The 17236-nt window shown below is 42.9% G+C and overlaps 1 protein-coding gene across 3 annotated transcripts in view; it reads right to left on the reverse strand.

Moving 5' to 3' along the window:
• The window catches only part of LOC125016173 (inactive phospholipase C-like protein 2), a 35636-nt gene that overhangs the window by 11851 nt on the left and 6549 nt on the right, over nt 1-17236 (reverse strand). For all 3 annotated transcript variants that reach the window (XM_047598429.1, XM_047598430.1, XM_047598431.1), the window contains exons 3-4: nt 4853-7333; nt 3566-3769 (exon numbers count right to left, since the gene is read on the reverse strand). In XM_047598429.1, the coding sequence (XP_047454385.1) occupies nt 3566-3769; nt 4853-7333 (2685 nt within the window). The remainder of the gene's footprint in view (nt 1-3565; nt 3770-4852; nt 7334-17236) is intronic.

A 17236-nucleotide genomic window follows, 5' to 3' on the forward strand; every position in this document is an offset into this window, starting at 1 on the left:
TTAAACCGTAAACATGTCAGTCATTTTGAAGCAGCCCAGTGCCGCGTTATCTGTGAGGCTGCAGCTGGGAACGATGCTAAGTTTAGCTCCTCTGCGGTAACGCTCAGCACTAATTGAGTGCACAAACTCTGCTGACCTGCAGACTGTTAAAACTCTCTTGGTGATCTATTTACATATTTAACACCCAAAAAAAACAAAAAAAACAGTTGGTTCCACAGGGAAGACGGCAGAGTGTTGTTTCAGGAGGTTAATGGTGCATGTGTAGGCTGTCACTGATAGAGGTAAATAAGCCTGATAGACCATCTGGATCTTACCCACCAATTATCTTAGCAGTAGCTTAATTGTTTCGTCTAATGAAGATGATATTTTTACGCAAATGTTGCTGCTCTGTTTTCCATTTCATTTAGTGGCTATAGGGCCCAGAGGCCATAGTGTGAACAGTCTGTATATAATGCACAGCAAGGTCGCGTCCCACACTCAGGCGACGGAAAAGAAGCAAAATCAAAATCGTAATAAATAAAGCCAACAAAGTACAAAGATTGATCTCCAGCAAGAAGAGCAAGGAGGTCCCGTTTATGTAAAACTTTAGTCAGAAAGTGTGTATTTGTATTCAGAAAACGAAGGTGCCGTAATACTTTGTTAATCTAAAGTCACAGTGTGAGTTGTTGGAAGATTGTTTTCCTACTAAGGCGCTGGAGACGTCCTGATCAAGTTGCTTTTGCCTCCTAATCTGACACCGACTGTTTTTGGTTTACTCAGATCTGATCTTAAAAAAACACAATGTCCTCCCTTGGACATTCACTCTAACGGCTTTTTCTTATAGTATCGTACTGAATTCAATAAATCTCGTTATCTTGTGTTCTCCTCTCCAGAAATGTTCTGCTCATCCAATGCTGCCGTAAACTCACTAACCCTCTGTGGAAGATTTTTATCCTTTTGTAGGTGGTGAATCAGTTTGGTAGGATGAATGACGATGTCCAGAGTCATTTTCCACATTAACTTTTATCACACAGTAGACGTGTTTAGTCACGTCATTTAACCCCTTCTTTTGCATTTTTACAGTCAGTCTTGAAGCTACATGGTTTAGGTTTACGGTAGACGGCTTGATCCAATCATTTTAAAAATGTCCTGCTAGAACATCCCCATTAAAGGCTGGCGATAGTCTTTAATTCACTTTTTTTAGATTACAGATCTAATGATTCATGATTGTACAGCAGCTGTAGATTGTCTCTAATGACCTGCTGCTCTGGTAACACATTTTAAAACTATAACTCAAACATTGTCCAAAGACAAATGCAAACCGGCCTTTTGTTAGCACGCCTGCATGAAGCCTGCAGCCCCCCCCCCCAGTGTGGGGGGGGGGGACAGACGCACTTGCACAAACACATACAGTGAATCACCATGTTGTGCTACAAGCACTCATGACTAAGTGATTGTGGCGGTTGTGTCAGCCTGCAGCTGCAGTTGCAGCACTCGGCGCTGTCTCGCACGCTGTGATTACTTTCCTGACGGGTGGAGAAATTACCGCCTTGGTGGCAGACGCAGCGTCCCTGATGTATTTAAAGGCGTATTCTAAGGTAGGTGGGTGGACTGGGCCCTATCTGGACACTAAAGACCGGCTCCTCTAAGTGGTATGGGTGGTTGTGTTATCATTACCCACATTTAACCAACATGCAAACGCCGTTTTTTGTTTTTAGAGAAGTGGAGGACATATTAGTAATAAAGATCCCAACTAATTCTGGTATTTGTGGAGAAAACACTTGGAGATTTTGCATCCTCTCCCTCTACAGTTTGTCCAAACACAGAAATCAGAGCACATAAAGCCACAAGCTGGCATCCCACCGAGCCTCTCCACCTTTTTTTCTCAGTACACTTAACAGGCAGGGATTGAGACCCAGATTCTATTTTCGCCGATTAGAAGGCGAAAAACCCTGGTTACTCCCTGTGGTGGATTTTTCACACAGACCCTGGATTTCTAATTGTGCTGTCCCATACATTATTTACACTGCTTTAAGGTTGCCTTCTCTCATTTCGTTTAAGCCTCTGTACATATTAAATCTGCACCTTCCTGCTTCTCCTTCACTCATGGCACTCTGCTGATGATCCTTCCACCACTCAAGCCCCAGCTCTTAATTTATTCGATTCTGGTCCCCAAACACCTGTCATTTTCCCCTTTCTTCCCGTCCAACTCAATTTTAATGGCGCTCCTTCCATCAGGGCCAATTACCTTGCGCGCCACTCTCCAGCCTGAATAGAGCAGGGGGGGAGTCGCCTTAATCGTCTGGCGTCTGAGCCTTTTCAACATCATCCCCTTTCTCAGACGTCTCTGAATCCCGCAGGATGTGGGCCATAAAAAGACCACTGTTGAGTAACAATAACACTCTATTGTGTTTCTGTTTCCTTTTTAATACTGTTCCTCTGCGCACTATTTCCAGTACAGGTGAAATTTCTATTGACTCATTTGTACGCGACATTAACAGAGCCGGACAGTTGCGACCTTTAGTGGAACTCTTTCCTCAGGCGAGTAAACTCACTTTTCTCTCTCTTCCACGTCAAAAATGATCTTTTTTTAATTTGGTTTGTGAGCTGAAACTCGGACAAACAGATAAACAATTCTCTAATCTGTAACAACATCTCCTATTATTCACTTTATGAATTTTATTAAAGTGGCTATAGAGCATGTAATAAGCTTAATTTTAAATAGATTCTGGCTAAACCCATTGTCTTTTTATTCCCTTTCAAGCCTCCGTATCCCTGATCATCCAACACCATAAAGCCACATCCAGGTAGGGTCAAAACTTCTTCTTCTGCTTCTGCTTTAATGGTGGTAGGCCAGCGTCAAAGTCACCAAAAAACGAAGATAACAAGTCTCCAGGTTGGTAATTATCAAATGTTATCTTTCGAGTGTGTTCTCTTTCTATGCATGATGCAGATGCACTGAATATATTATAGTTGTTCAATGATTATTCTGGTGACGCTACAGCCTGTGGGATGGAAATAACAGGCTAATTATCGGATGCAGAGTTGGTTCAGTTGTTGCCCTGTGTTTGCCAGAGAATTTCCCGAGTCCTGCCAGAAACGATGGTGGAAAGCCAACTTGATGTGCCAAGAATCAATGTATGAGAACATGATGTGTTAAGGGTAATGGTGTTCTCTGGGAATAGCCTCAGTGGCACGTTGCATAACTTGATCATTGATTTTATTACTTAACAGCGCTACAAACCTATTACCTAACCATCTCTGCACGACCCCATTAGGTCGAGCGAAGTCAAGGTATTGATCTGATTGGAGTCACGCATAGATTTTTCCTATTAAGGCCAATGAACACATAGCAAGATACGAGAATTACAGTCGAACCCCCCGTTAAACTAAGCGTGAGGATAGAAGAGCTGAAAACACACCAACATCACAACATTAAATCATTTTCTGGGGCTGTGGAATGTAATGTTAAAAACCTTTTATCTGCAGATGTCTTCTGATTTTCATTTTGTTGAATTTACAGTATGTTATTCCTCTGCTCTTCACATGTAACTGCTGCATAACATAAAGTCAGATCACTACTCACCATGTCGTAGGTGGTGACGACCTTCTTGAGGACCTCTGGTAGCAGACCCTGGGGCTCCAGGTTCGGGTACTGATCGGCGAGGTTGAACACCAGCAGGGGGCTACTGTCGGGTCCTGTCAGCCGAGGGGAAAGGGCCAATATGCACTGCTTCAGGTTAGCCACTGCCGAGAGGCCGCACAGCTCTTTAAAGGACACTATGGCATTCTGCAGAGGAAAAGGGGAGAAATTACAGCTGGGCTCGTGTGCAGCTATGCTGGTTTATACTTGGCGTGCCAAGCAAAGCATGTCAAATGGCATAACCATTATAAAAACTCCCAAATATTCCAGCGTGTTAAAATCTGGCAATGATCTGCATCAAGCACGTAACCGCAAGCCCTACAGAGTAGCACTCTCTCAGAGGAAGTGGCTGGAAGCTCACTCATTACCTCTGAGAACTTTCATTTTGGCACATGTTGGCCACTCATAAACACCCAATCCTTTGGACTGACCTCAGTATCACATGGAAATGGAACAAACACACACACACAAACACAAAACTTAACCTTCCTGCGAAAGGCCAAATTTAAACCCTGCATAAACAACCGGAGGGACAATCTCTGACAGGACGGCTGAGATGTGTTATAGTCTCAAGGCCGGTGGCTTGTTATCGCACAATGACTGCACATAAACAGGGCTACCAAAATAAAACCTAATACAATGCCTAAAGAAACACTACACAAGACCAACCGCAGAGTGTTGTGACACTGCAGTGGTGCTATTTCCCATAAAGATTTACATATGTCTTTACAAATTTGAAAATATGAAAAGTCCTCAGGTGAATTTGTCATCACTGAGATCCATTAAAATTATATTTAAAACGAGCAAACAAACTGCCAGAACCATGGTCCCATCTGTTGTAGCATCAAAAAAGAGTCAGTTAGTCATTAGTCAATTTCAGTCGACTGTTATCTTTCCAAATTTACATATCTTGGGTTGAAAAATACCTTTTTCATGGTTCATTCTAAAAGGGGACTGTTGCGAAACTCATAAGGATTAGATCAAATGTAATTTGGTCGGCGGTGGTGGTTTGTTTTTCCAGAGTGGGAGTCTTTTTAGAAGCTTTGTGAATCTCTTTAGTAAATCTGGTTATTCTCTAAACCTGACTTCAGGGTACAAGTTCTACAGTCTACTCTTTTAGAGAAAAAACATTCCCTCGCTGGGAGATGGGAAAAATATCTATGCAGTACATCCATGATGATATTGTGGCTCTACTGAATCAAATAGGCCTGCGACAGTTTGATGTCTTACCTGCATGTTTTCCCGGAGGTCTGTAGCCTCCCTCAGTGGCAGCATGGCTGTTTTGAAGACATCATCCAAAGCCTTGATCAATATCACTCTCATGCTGGCGTACTCTCTACTCCTCTTCCCTTTTCGTACAGACAGTCCTCTCTTGTGCGGTTTGCCGCCTCCTCTTCGATTGGTTATGGCCACGTGAACAAACAGCAAGGTGTGCGGCAGAACTTCCCCCGTCAAAGACTGCAGCGGCACATGGCGGAAACCTGGCTGGAGACACTCGAACGGGATGGTGTACTGGCCGATGAACTCGTCGCCGATGTAGTCGTCATCCAGGACCACGAAGCGCACCATCGCGAGCTCGGGGAGGTTTATCTGAAACTCAAAGCTCTCGTCAAACAGAGGGTTGTCCCCGTTCTGGTTGACCGTTTTAGTCCTTTGCTCGGCGCAGTCGGCGGGGATGCCGTGTATTTCCACGTAAACGTAAGGGTCCACTACGTCTCCTTTGGCGCCGGAGCCTTTGGGTTTGGGGAAGTTTTGTCCACTGATGATCTTGATGTGTAAGAGCTGTGGGGAAACACCAGGCACTGAATCTTTAGTGTTGGCACTAAAATACGAAACCTGCTCCCTCATAATAGCCGGCCGCAGCACGTAGCCACAGTTCCCGTTCTGGCGGAACCAGCCGATGTTCAAGTCCATCATCAGGCCGGGAGTCTGGTAGTTCATTGCCACAATTTGGCAGCCACACTTCCAGAAATCTTGGGGGTTCATGTTGCTTGAGTCGATCCGCATGGGGCTAGGGTAAACCCGTGCGAGGAACTTCTTGTTATAGTTGACAAAGTCACCTGGGAACTCAGTGGCACACCGGCTGGCAAAGACTTCGTTGAAAGAACAGAGCTCCCAGTGCTTCTGGTTCTGGAAAGATGTCGGAAAGTCCTTAAACTCCACAGACTTACACAGTGTCACCAAATCAGAAAGGTCCTTTGACAGCTGGAATTTCTTCAGTGCAATCATCTGCTGTTCTGCAGACTCTATGCTCATCCTTTGAGACATCTCCGCCCCTTCATCCTCATCCGTTACCTCGCCTTCTGAAGCCGTGCAATTAGTGCTCAGTTTCTTGCCTTTCAGCAGGATCTTTCCCTTCAGGTCAGCGGGAGAGGGGAGGTAACAGTCCTCTGGTTTTGGCGGGTCTATGTAGATCTTGTCTCCAAGAATCTTCTTGAGGTGCTGAAACATGACTCTCTGCTGCTTTAAGGAGCAATGGTTCTCTAGACACAGTAGCAGTGGGAACTCAGAGGCAACAAAGGCATACTTGTTGATGACGTCAATGACGCTACGAAACACGATCTGCGAAGTCATCGTGTGGCCAGTGTAAATGACAGGTTCATTGTCAGGTCCGTCCCACACGTCCAGCTCAACGCTGCGGCAGCCCATCTTCAGGGCACGGATATACCCGGTCACATCAGAGGGACCTCTGAACTGATCTTCTATCAGGTAAGTGTTGTGGGACGCATTGATATAGTAGTGGGACAAGGGCTGGTTCATGTCTTGGCATACAGCCTTGTGTTCAGGGTCAAATATATGGCACTCGGGAGACATAAGGTAGTTGGAGAACCCATCGAGTGAAAGCCAACCCTTGAGCTGACCCTCTTTAGATGGTTCATATTTCTGAATGACCTCTAAACTGGTGTTTTCGCTAAGTTGTGCCATTCCCTGCTCTGCCTCGAGAAATATCATTAAGTCCTTGGTATCGAGAAATTCTTTGTTACTGGAGAACTGAACAAAGAGAAAATAAATTTCTGGCCTGGTGCAAAGGTCGTGAAAGACTTCAATGAACTCCTCTTTTGTTACATCAGAACTTGATTTGTCCTTAGCTTTGTGAAGCTCCTTGAACTTCAGTTCTATTTTCACATTTTTAAGTCCTGGGTTCAACTTTTTGATTAGCTGCACAGCAGCACATATTGTTATTTGTCTGCTCTTGTTGCACTCTTCTTCATCAAAGAGTTCCCCTAGCCAAGATGACCGCATGTTGTTCTGACTGCTCTCGATCATATTCAAGGTATGTTTCCCGTAGGAGATCAGGTACCTCAGACCTGTAACCCATATGTTGGCTACATCTGCGGTGTTTGCAACCAAGTCCAGGGACTCATAGTTCTCCCCAAAGATGACTGAGAAAGCACAGTCCTCCGATATCTGATCATAGGTTCCATTAGTTCTAAAAGTGTCCGTATTTTTCCCCGTCCGAACTTCTTTGATGGATTTCACGTCAATTTTTGCCTTTTCCGATTCTTTCTTCGAAGGTTCCCATCTCAGAGACTGCATGTCAGCATCCAGGAGAAAGTAGCGGTGGTAAATGCGTGAATTGGATCGCACTTTCTTCAGCTCCGTGCCATCCACCATCGCGCTGATGCAATCACTTGCGCTGCTAATCTTCTTCTCAGTGGGCATGCTGCTGAACGACACAGTCTTCTTTCTTTCTTTACGTTGTCTTCCATCCTGCAGGGACACAAAAGTACACAGCGTAAATGAAAATCTTCACATAGCAATTGCTAAAGTCAGTGTTATTAGATACCCACTTAGAATCCGCCCTACTGTAATACAAGCGTGCCTTTCTTTGGTAATTGTGGCGGTTGTGGTAATTACTTCATATTGATACATGGGCCTGCCTACATGTGAATTAGACAAAATCATGCGCTCATTTTAATAAGACCAGTCACCACTGAGATTTATCTGTTGTTCAAAGTAAGTCTGAGAACTGAATATGCTTCCTGTTAGGAATTCAGAATAAAACAAGCAGATAATACCACTGCTCTGATTAACGTTTGCATGCAAGATCTTCCTTTCTGACACCAAGGTACCTACCAAGTTAGGCGACTTATGGAAACTGCAGTTGTGTAAATTAAACCACAAGCATCACCCACACGAATCCAGTAATCTATAGCGACCGCATTTCTGACATTTTTCTATTGACTGTGATTTTTCCGCTGCGGCAAGTTCCTCCACATTTCGGTTTTGCCAATTTCAATATCTTCCTAACATTGAGCTATGTGACACTGGCAAGATAAGTAAGTAGGAAAATGTTATTAATAGTCAGCTGACTGCTCAGTTTCCTAACACTACAAACGTTCAGCGGCATCCGTCATTGGCCATGTTGTGGTAAATGATGTGTACTTGTTGCAAGATGCAACAAAAGCACTGGAGACTGACCAGAGTTCATCTCGCTGCCAATAACCCGGCCTCTGTCAGAATGTTTATTTGTTTGGACGATTAAGATGTCACAGCAGGAGACACACAATAAAAAATCTAAATGAATATGTGCCGGGAATGGAAGCCAAGATGGTTTAAACAAAGTCTTCCCCAACACAAAAACATCTTAAATAATATTAACTGTAATAATAAACATATTATGAAATAGAAATAATAAAATAATAATTCATTCCAAGCGGATCCAGCAGAAGCTGCCACTAGGCACGAGTGAAATTAAACACAGTCTAAAAAAAAAAAAACAATAATAATTGTTCTAAATGAATTTATCATTATAAATCCCAGTTAATGAGAGATTTAGAGTTTTGCTTTGATTGGTGGGAGCTTGCACCTCTGTGAGAATCGACCATGCAGCGTGTCAAGTTTAATGTACCATAGTAATCCCACTCTTTTAAGGTGACTCCCTTACATGAAAGAGAGGCTTAAAACATAAAATGTGCGATGGCAGATAATCCTTATGATCTGGACAAGAATGTTAGCACGAAGTTATGATCACTGCCTACGGACGGTATGTCTGGTTCCTGTGGTGTTGGCACCGCCTGCTATGCCAGGCATTCTCTGCAGGATTTCCCTCGGCTTCCTTTATCAAAGCTAGAAAACAATACAGCCCACGCCCATCTCTTTCTTAGCGTTTCTCGTTTCTGTATCCTTAGGAGAACGCTTCTTACGCAACAGTCAGGTGTCAGTCAGGGTGTTTTCCTCTGCAAGTAAAGAGTCAACAGCCTTTAAATGGAGTTTAAACAGAAGGATCAGCTTCATAAGAATGTCCATTTACATCCAATATTACTGTCTAGGGTACATACGCGTCTAGACAAACATGATTTAAAAATAGTAACAGCCACAATAACAATAAGAACACCTTGCATTCACACTGAAGACCTTTTTCATTGGCCTAAAGTCAACAAGTCACCTGTGAAATTTGACTCTTGTTAAAGTTCCACACGCCCCTATGCTTGTTGTGAAAGTGCGAGCTGGAAAGTACATTTCACAAGCCAGAAATTACAGCAACAGCGAGTACATGCTGTGTCAGCTGTAGCACTTAACCAGCTAATCCACTCCCCGCTTGAATAGAAATCATGGCTGAGTGTTAATAAGAGGCCGTCTCCAAAGATAACATTTTCTGCCTTTTTTCAGGGCTTCACACCCAAAACATATTGCAACATCAGGCTGGCATAATCACTTCATTGAGACCAGAGAAGCTGTATTTTTATTTGTTTACTGCAGTGAGGAGTACCCTTGGGTACATTTTTAAGACGAGTCGCTAGAATATGAAGCCGATATTGAAGGTTTTCTTAATAAAGAGATGATAACAACAGAGGAAAGTCTATAGTGTTGCGACGGCAATATTGTAAATGGTAATTATATTCATATAGCACACGTCTACCTATTCAAAGTGCTTTCGCCAAGCACAGTCACGATGACACATCTACCCATTTGTTCACACAATGGCGCGCACATTCACACAGCGGGGGCAGCTGGGGGCTCAGCGTCTTGCTCGGGGGCGCCTCTGCATGTGGTCTGTGCAGCGGGGATCGAAACTGCTCACACTACTCGCATTCGCCGACGGGCCAACTCTGCCTATAAACAAACATTCGAGCACATTTTTCCTCGGCCGCCGCGCTAGACGACCTCTCCGTCAAATTGACACCAATTAATTTGTAGCTGATGGCCAGCTGTGGCTTCGTCTAATCGGCCAAATGGTGTGAAAGCAGCAAGGACTATCATCTGATAGGACAACGTTTGCATGCTCACTGTGATGCATTCATGGTGCTTCGAAAGAAAAGAGGCGATGAGCCTCTTGTTCATCAGAAAGGACATGGTGAGTTTAGAGACTGGACTTTATGGCGTGCAGCAAAAAAAAAACAAACAAACAAGGGTCTTGCAGATGACTCAGGGAAAAAAAATTAAAAAAAAAACACTATTTTCTGATTGTTTCATGCCAATTATGTTCTTAAGAGCACATACAGGCCCACGCCTACGTGCAGCCCCTGCAGGACGCCGCTGTAGCGCCGCATTCTGCGTGAATCCCACAGCCATTACGTAGCAGGCAGCCTTCTGTGGTTATTGCTGACGATTAAAAAAAAAAAAATACTATTTATTCGTCAGCACTTGTGTGTTGAGTGAGTCGAGACAAAAACACAGGAAGAGCTGATGAGATAGTTGGAGATAGATGGAGAGGGAGTGACTACTCGCTGTGATCCCGCAGGAGCCTGAATCCCCTAATGGATCTGAAACCGCATTTCTTTCTGGCTCAGTGAGCAGATACGAACTGTCTGTGCAAACGAGGGGAATCGCATGGGACCGTTTACTCTTTGCTCCACTGTTCCTCCGACGTCCCTGACAACAAGCATCACCTGAATATCGCATAAGTCATTTCAATTCATTTCAAGTCCAGGCTGAGAACAGCTTTAATCTACAATAACGGAACACGCTTTTTGTTTAATTCTTACTATTCTTGCAGGCCTGTATGTATTTTAGTACATACCTATTGTACATTTCTTCTCCCAGGTGGGTCCTTATGTTGTTTAGTTTTGCATTCTGTAATATGTCTGACATTATATCTTGACCTTGACGTGACATTTTGCATCTCTATCCCTCGTCTGTGCTCAGCTGAAGAATTGTTCAGAAGAGCCTTGAACTCAGACACACCCACTTGCACCCGTTTAAACCCTCGTCACTGGGTTTTGTTCTCGCATCCTGAAGAAGAAAAGTCGGTTATGTCTGCAACTTTTTCATTACAATAGTCCTGGTTTTCAACATCCGAGCTACGAATGTGCAACTCCGTTTTCTTTCTTTTACGGCACTAAACATCAACCGGTCTGAACGAGTGAATGTGACACTAAACCGTTCATTTTCTTTCTGTTAAACTCTGATTTTTTATCTGAAAGTCCATGACTGCAACTTAGACCAATCCTTAAAATGTTGGTCAGTTATAAAGTGCATCATACGCAATGCATGTGCATTAATTCTGAATTAATTCTCCTATACAGATTTTCATTTCCTGCATCTTCTTGTTAAAAATCTCGCTGGTTTCCCACAACAAATCCTGCAACGAGATTAATCCACGTGTGAGAGGGAACCAGAACATGGCATCAGGCCTGGAAGCTGATTGGATTTTAAAAAGTATGACAACAGGGAAAGATGTGAAACCAGAAGTAAAATGTTGTGGAAATACTGCAAATCTCTGGTACTGGTGACAACATTAGCTTTAGTTTTAAGTAAATTGAAAGTAAAGTGATATTGAATAATAATCTAATCAAATCCACTATATCTTAGATAAATAACTAAACCAAAGCTCTATGCTATAATGTAGTACATTGAGTTTATTTAGATATTAAATTCTTTTAAAAAATAGATCCACAGAGATAGATACACATTATTCAGTCAGAATCATTAAAGAAATATAACGTATGGCTCCAATTACACTATAAACTACACAGCGTTACCATGTGGCTCAGGCATGTTGAGCGTATTACACATAAATCTCAACGTATTAAAATCCCAATATGGACTCGCGCTTCGATGTAATTTGATTTGTTCACGACAGCCACTTTGCTGCAGATTAATTGCCAGGGAGACCGGCCTTTCAAGCTAAAGACTCTTAATGTCTTAAACCCAGCCTGAAATGTGCAGGCTGAGATGAAAACTAAGTCAACGTGTGAAAGAGGGCTGGTGAAGTAACGTGCCGACAGAAACGGCTTGGGTGGAACGACAAAAACCAGAACAGAATGAGTCACAAAGAAAGTCTGGGCAAGGAAGAGGAAATAAAAAGAATCGAAAGCCAGGTCACGTTGAAAAAAATTGAAAAAAATGTTTGTACAGTTGCAGAGGATATCAGAAAAAGGCTTAAGTTCGTCAGATTATGAATTAATCTCTCTGGATGTGTTTCTCAAGACACAAATATATTACAGTGTGCGTTTCAACATTTAGACGGTTCTTCCTGTCTGTAGTTTGTTGTTTGATTAAAATTAGCATACGGGGACTTTTCGTTCTGCACTGCTGGGATTTCCTTTTGCCGTCAAATCCCACAGGAGTTCGAAACCTGGTGAAGGCCCAGCTGCTGCCCCGCGCCCTCGCATGAGTCACTGGTCAAACGAAGTGTGAAAAGGGTAAACGACATGAGAGTGAAGTTTTAAAGCTCATGCGTTTCCTGAGCGTATACATAAGAGTTCGCACTTGTCTATTTCTGGGAGGTTGTGGCTGTGACGACAAGTTGTGGGTTTCTCATGTTCATCATGGCGGAAACCAAAAAGTGACTTCTAATGAAGACCTCTTTAGACTTTACGCGGTTTAATTTTAGAGTTGTTATTTACACAGGTTGTTTTTTTTTTTTTTTTTTTTTTTTTTTAATTTTTTTCGCGTTATCTTCGTGCATCGTGTCCGACACTGATTGATCGCTCATTAAGTCACCTTGACGGTGCAGCTGCATGAAAAGCACAGCAGCCTGCAGCCGCTCCACTCTCTGACCTCGTGAGGCCACATACTCCGTTACGCAACGCTGCTGAGAGGATACGCACAAGTGACAGGAGCGCGCAACCAAATAAGCACAAGCAGCTCAGATGTTTCCTCGTCGGCCTTTAACAAGCTTTTCCTCGTCAACGTTTTCAGCGGCGGAGGAAGAGCCGATGCCATTTAAGAAAAAAAAGAAGAAAAAAAAAGAAAGAGCCTCAGGACTTTTGAGCTCATTTGCCAACAAGCAGCTTTCTCCAAACTGTGAACTCTGTGAAGCTGCTACAGGTTTCACATCTTATGGCTCTAGGCTTTGAGAGCAAACCTCTCGTGTTCCCAAATATGCGACATTAGCCAGAGTTAGAATGAACTAATCTGTTAACTCACTAAAAGAACCTTTACACGGGGATGTTACACTTTTTTTTAAATGAAACATTTGTATTTGGGTTTAATTAAATAACTGAACTGTAAAGATGTAAAGACACTAGATACATTCTCAGCCAATCGAACCAACTCTGTTACGCCCCTGTACAGTACAATTACACAACAAGTATTTCTATTCACTCTCAGTTCTATAAAGGCTTCACGGAAAAGTTAATTTGTTCCAACTCCTTTATGTCTTTTATGTGCTGCACTGGAAGAAAAGCAAAGATTACCGTCGGTTTATTTCATCCTGAAAGCCAGGTTTAACCGCGCACCGTAACCGCCTCGCTGCCTCCGCAGTATTTTATATCTAGTGCGAATGATATATTTACAGGAACCATCAGGGAAATGTCAACCAGCTACCGGCCAAGCACAGTGGTGTTTGGATTAATTACAGTAATGGTTATCATTTCAGGGTGAGCACATCATTTCTAAATCAGTGTGATGAGCTTCGTTCAGATGGAATCAGACAAGCAAGAGAACAATCCTCCAGCTGGTTTCCTCTGATATTACGCTGCACAGACCTGAGGTCACTTCTATATCGGAAAACAGGAAAAATCATCGGTGCTTTGACCCCGACAGCGAAGGTAATAACCAATAAATAATAGATGTTTCACTAACATATGTCCTTCCTGTGCCTATGCTTAAGAACTGCAGCAAGACTAGAATTAAATTACTTCATCTCTTATTTATTTCACCATATAACTGTATAATTGCATCATTCTCATGTGCAGTTTTCAGATATAACTGTTTTCTCCTGTTACATCTTAATGCAAATGTCTTTTAGAATTGGAGAATGAAACACCTGCTGGAAAGATGAATTATTATCGTTTAAGGAGACTTGAGCGGAAGAAAAACCAAGCAAATGATAAAAAAAAAATATAATCAGTCAAGCTTTAATTGTTAATCCTGGACGTCACATCTTCCCAGTTACCATTCTGGATCCAGCCACTAAAAATAAACCCCACCTGGGACAAATGCTGCCACAGTGTGCCAGATGTTGTGGGCACTTTTATTAATGTGTGGGTAAACACAAAGTAAACAAGGATATGAAACACTTTTTTTTTTTTTTTTGCATGCCACACTTCAAATACATCCAGAAAACCCCAGAGAACTCAACAGTCCAACCAGGGAAAGATGGAATTAGTAGACGGGACGGGATTTACGGCGACTGCTGATTGAAAACAGCAATCAGTGTTTGTGTCTTCGCTTGTCAATAGTCAATCTGATCCCGACTCAGAACAGACCTACGGTTTATCGATGTATTGACCGGTGGTGCAGCCTTCTGCGGCTTCGGGAAACGTCGCACGCCACTTAACTGTAAAATCAGGTCAGGCTTCAAGCATCCACACGTTACTCAAGTCGCAGTGACAGCGCACAGAGCGCAATTCAGATTCTGATCAGATCTCAACGGGGGGGGAGAGGATGAACCGCAAAACCGGCACGTCACACTCCAGTGACAGAAGTTAGCGGCGAAGGACCAGCTCAGCGTCTGATAAGACGTCCGTGAAGAGACGGTTCCAGACGCTGGAAAGGCTTCACCGCGCTGCCTGTACTGTGAGCGGCGTTAACACAGTCCATTAGCTGCTGATTGCATAAGACTTCCAAAGCCAACATTGTTATTACTGCAGCGGCAGCTCTGCGGATTCACCCGCGCAGCCTCTTAAGTCTGTGATCTGGGTGAGGAACAACAAATATGTGATTGATTCAATCAAAGGACGTTTCTTCTGGGATTAAAGGCGGCAAATATACTGACGCTATAGTTTATTTATTTAGATTACATGTTATTATAAATGAACATTCCCTTTACGTTCAAGCACTTGAGTTCACATAATGCTTATTAAGCTAATCGCTGCCGAGTAAATCGCATATTGTGCAGTATAGTGGAGTGGAACGCAACTTGTGCCAATATTCCTGCTGGTTCACCGGTGTTGTTCTGTTTTACGTCAGCTAGCGACTGACTGATTTGTGAGAGCTGAAGACTATAAGCCCGGCGGACTCGATGCTGGAGCAACAAGGGATTTGGGTTCTAGAAAAAAAAACTCAAAGAAAAAGTGTGGTGGCTTTGAAAAACGCCGTCAAGGTAAAGCATCAATAATAATAATAATATACAGTTCATGGCTCGGCTTCCTTTACTTTTCTAGTTTGCTTCTCCAAAGCCGGGGTTGTGTCATCCATCACCTATGGTAGGTAACACACCGGATTATGTAAGCACCTAAAAAAAAAAAAAAAAAACTGACCTATCCCTTTAAGCCATAACTCACAAACACAGCCAGACTCTGGCAGGACCTCAGTTTGTGGTTTCATCAAAGCTTTTCCGTTTGTATAGTCAACACGATCAAGTTTCTAGATATGATTTAATTACAGAAGCCTCACTGTAAACAGAGCTAGAGATAATACAAGACCAACTTTTCTTTTTTTTTTTTATGGTCAGTCATTACGCGGGTACACAGCACAGCCCCTAGCAGGAATATAATTCATTATGACTCCAACAAAGTACATAAAACTAACTGACTAAAGCTGTAAAATATTACCAGATGTCCCAGAAGTTCTGTGCAAACATCTTTTTTTAAAACCGCTACTCGAATGCATTGCATTTTCCTTGTGAGTCGCCGCTTGTTGCAGTAAAATATTAGTCATCAGAAAAGTTTAGAATCACATCCGCTATCGATGTCGCAATAGTGCAGTGGAATCGGCGCTTTTTGAGATTAACCTTTGGAGGAAAAAAAAAAAAAAAGCAGGTGAGGCCGAGAGGCCGACGGCACTGGTGTAAATCGGTGACACCTGAGCAGACGAATGACTCGGCCATGATTCAGGTGAGAGCTGTCGTGAGTCGCCTTGAAACCACACACACACTCACACACACACAACGTCTGAATGTGAGGCAGCAGCGAGAGCCTGTAATCAACGCTGGCTCAAAAGATCCTTAATAAATTACGCCATCAACTGCCAGCGGCATTGGTTCGGGCGACCGGATTAAACTCGAGCACGCGAGCTTCGCTGCTCTGACACGAATTCAGTCTCTTTCAGAAGTAAAAGCACGAGTTTAGTTGGGGTTACACAACAATTTGTCCTTGCCAGGTGAAGGGTGATATAGTTTCGCTTTTGACGTTATAGGTAATTAGTTTGGCTCTGCTCGGCGCTATTAACTTGCAGCACCACATTCTTAATGGAACATCTCGTCTTACGTCACCAACTCTCTAAGTTTTTACTCTCAGACACAAATTATCTACGTTCCGTTTGGTGCTTATGGAAACAGGTTTTACATTTACACATTCCAGCGAAGACACTCACATGGTCAAATGCGTCGTAGCATATATAGCAGTAATTACATAGCACAGTTAATTACACTGTGGAAGGGAAACACCAGCCTTTAGAAGCTATTTCTAAACAGTACGTTAGCATTAGCAGTGTGTGGCGGACAAACCGGTGGTATCCTTTCACTTAAAGCTCCTATAAAACATTTTATCACTGCGACATTTGGCTCTGGAATACTTCTATAGCAATAAATTACGCATATGTACATAAATACAAAGGGAAGAACAAAGAACGAAATATTCAAAGTGAATTTATAACCTAACACAAACTTTTAACTGTGTGCAACAAATCAGGTGTGTGTACTGCAGCGTATGAAGATGTAGTGTGGAAACTCTGCCACAGACGTGACTGGGAGCTGGGAAAGAAAAACAGCAGGAGTGTGTTGAAAGGGGGGAGATGATATCCAGTTCATTTGAACCACCGCTAACACAAGTAAAAAACTACATTATGTTATAAATTCAAGAATTTTTTCTATCGGTGTGATATGCTTTGACATTTCTGTAGTGCAACAGCTGAGCTCTGCACGTTCAAAGGAAAATTTACAGTATTATTTCAAGTAAAGAACAACTGGTTCCACTTCACTGTGCTCTGATAACGTTGAAAACGCGCTTTCACACTTTCACAGTTTGTCCATTTGCATGAAGCTGCAGACATCTTGACCCCTTGGTTGGGGCTTGTATAGTATTTGCCTTTGGGTTTGCACAAAGTCATCCAAGCCAAGACCCTTGAGAGGAGATGCTTGGATCCCAAATTAATCCTGGAGCGGTTTGTGTCGTGCATGCGATCCAACCTTGAACTGACCCCGACTGCCAAGCTTACGCTCTGCAGCGTAAAGCAGAATAGTATCGTCATAACATTTCTGCTGGTATATTTCCGCTGGTTATGTACCAACACCAGCTAAATTGCTTCATGCTAAATTGCATAGTAACGTTTCACTCACTGACA

Source organism: Mugil cephalus, chromosome 11, assembly GCF_022458985.1.
Source record: "Mugil cephalus isolate CIBA_MC_2020 chromosome 11, CIBA_Mcephalus_1.1, whole genome shotgun sequence".
Classification (NCBI taxonomy): Eukaryota; Metazoa; Chordata; class Actinopteri; order Mugiliformes; family Mugilidae; genus Mugil; species Mugil cephalus.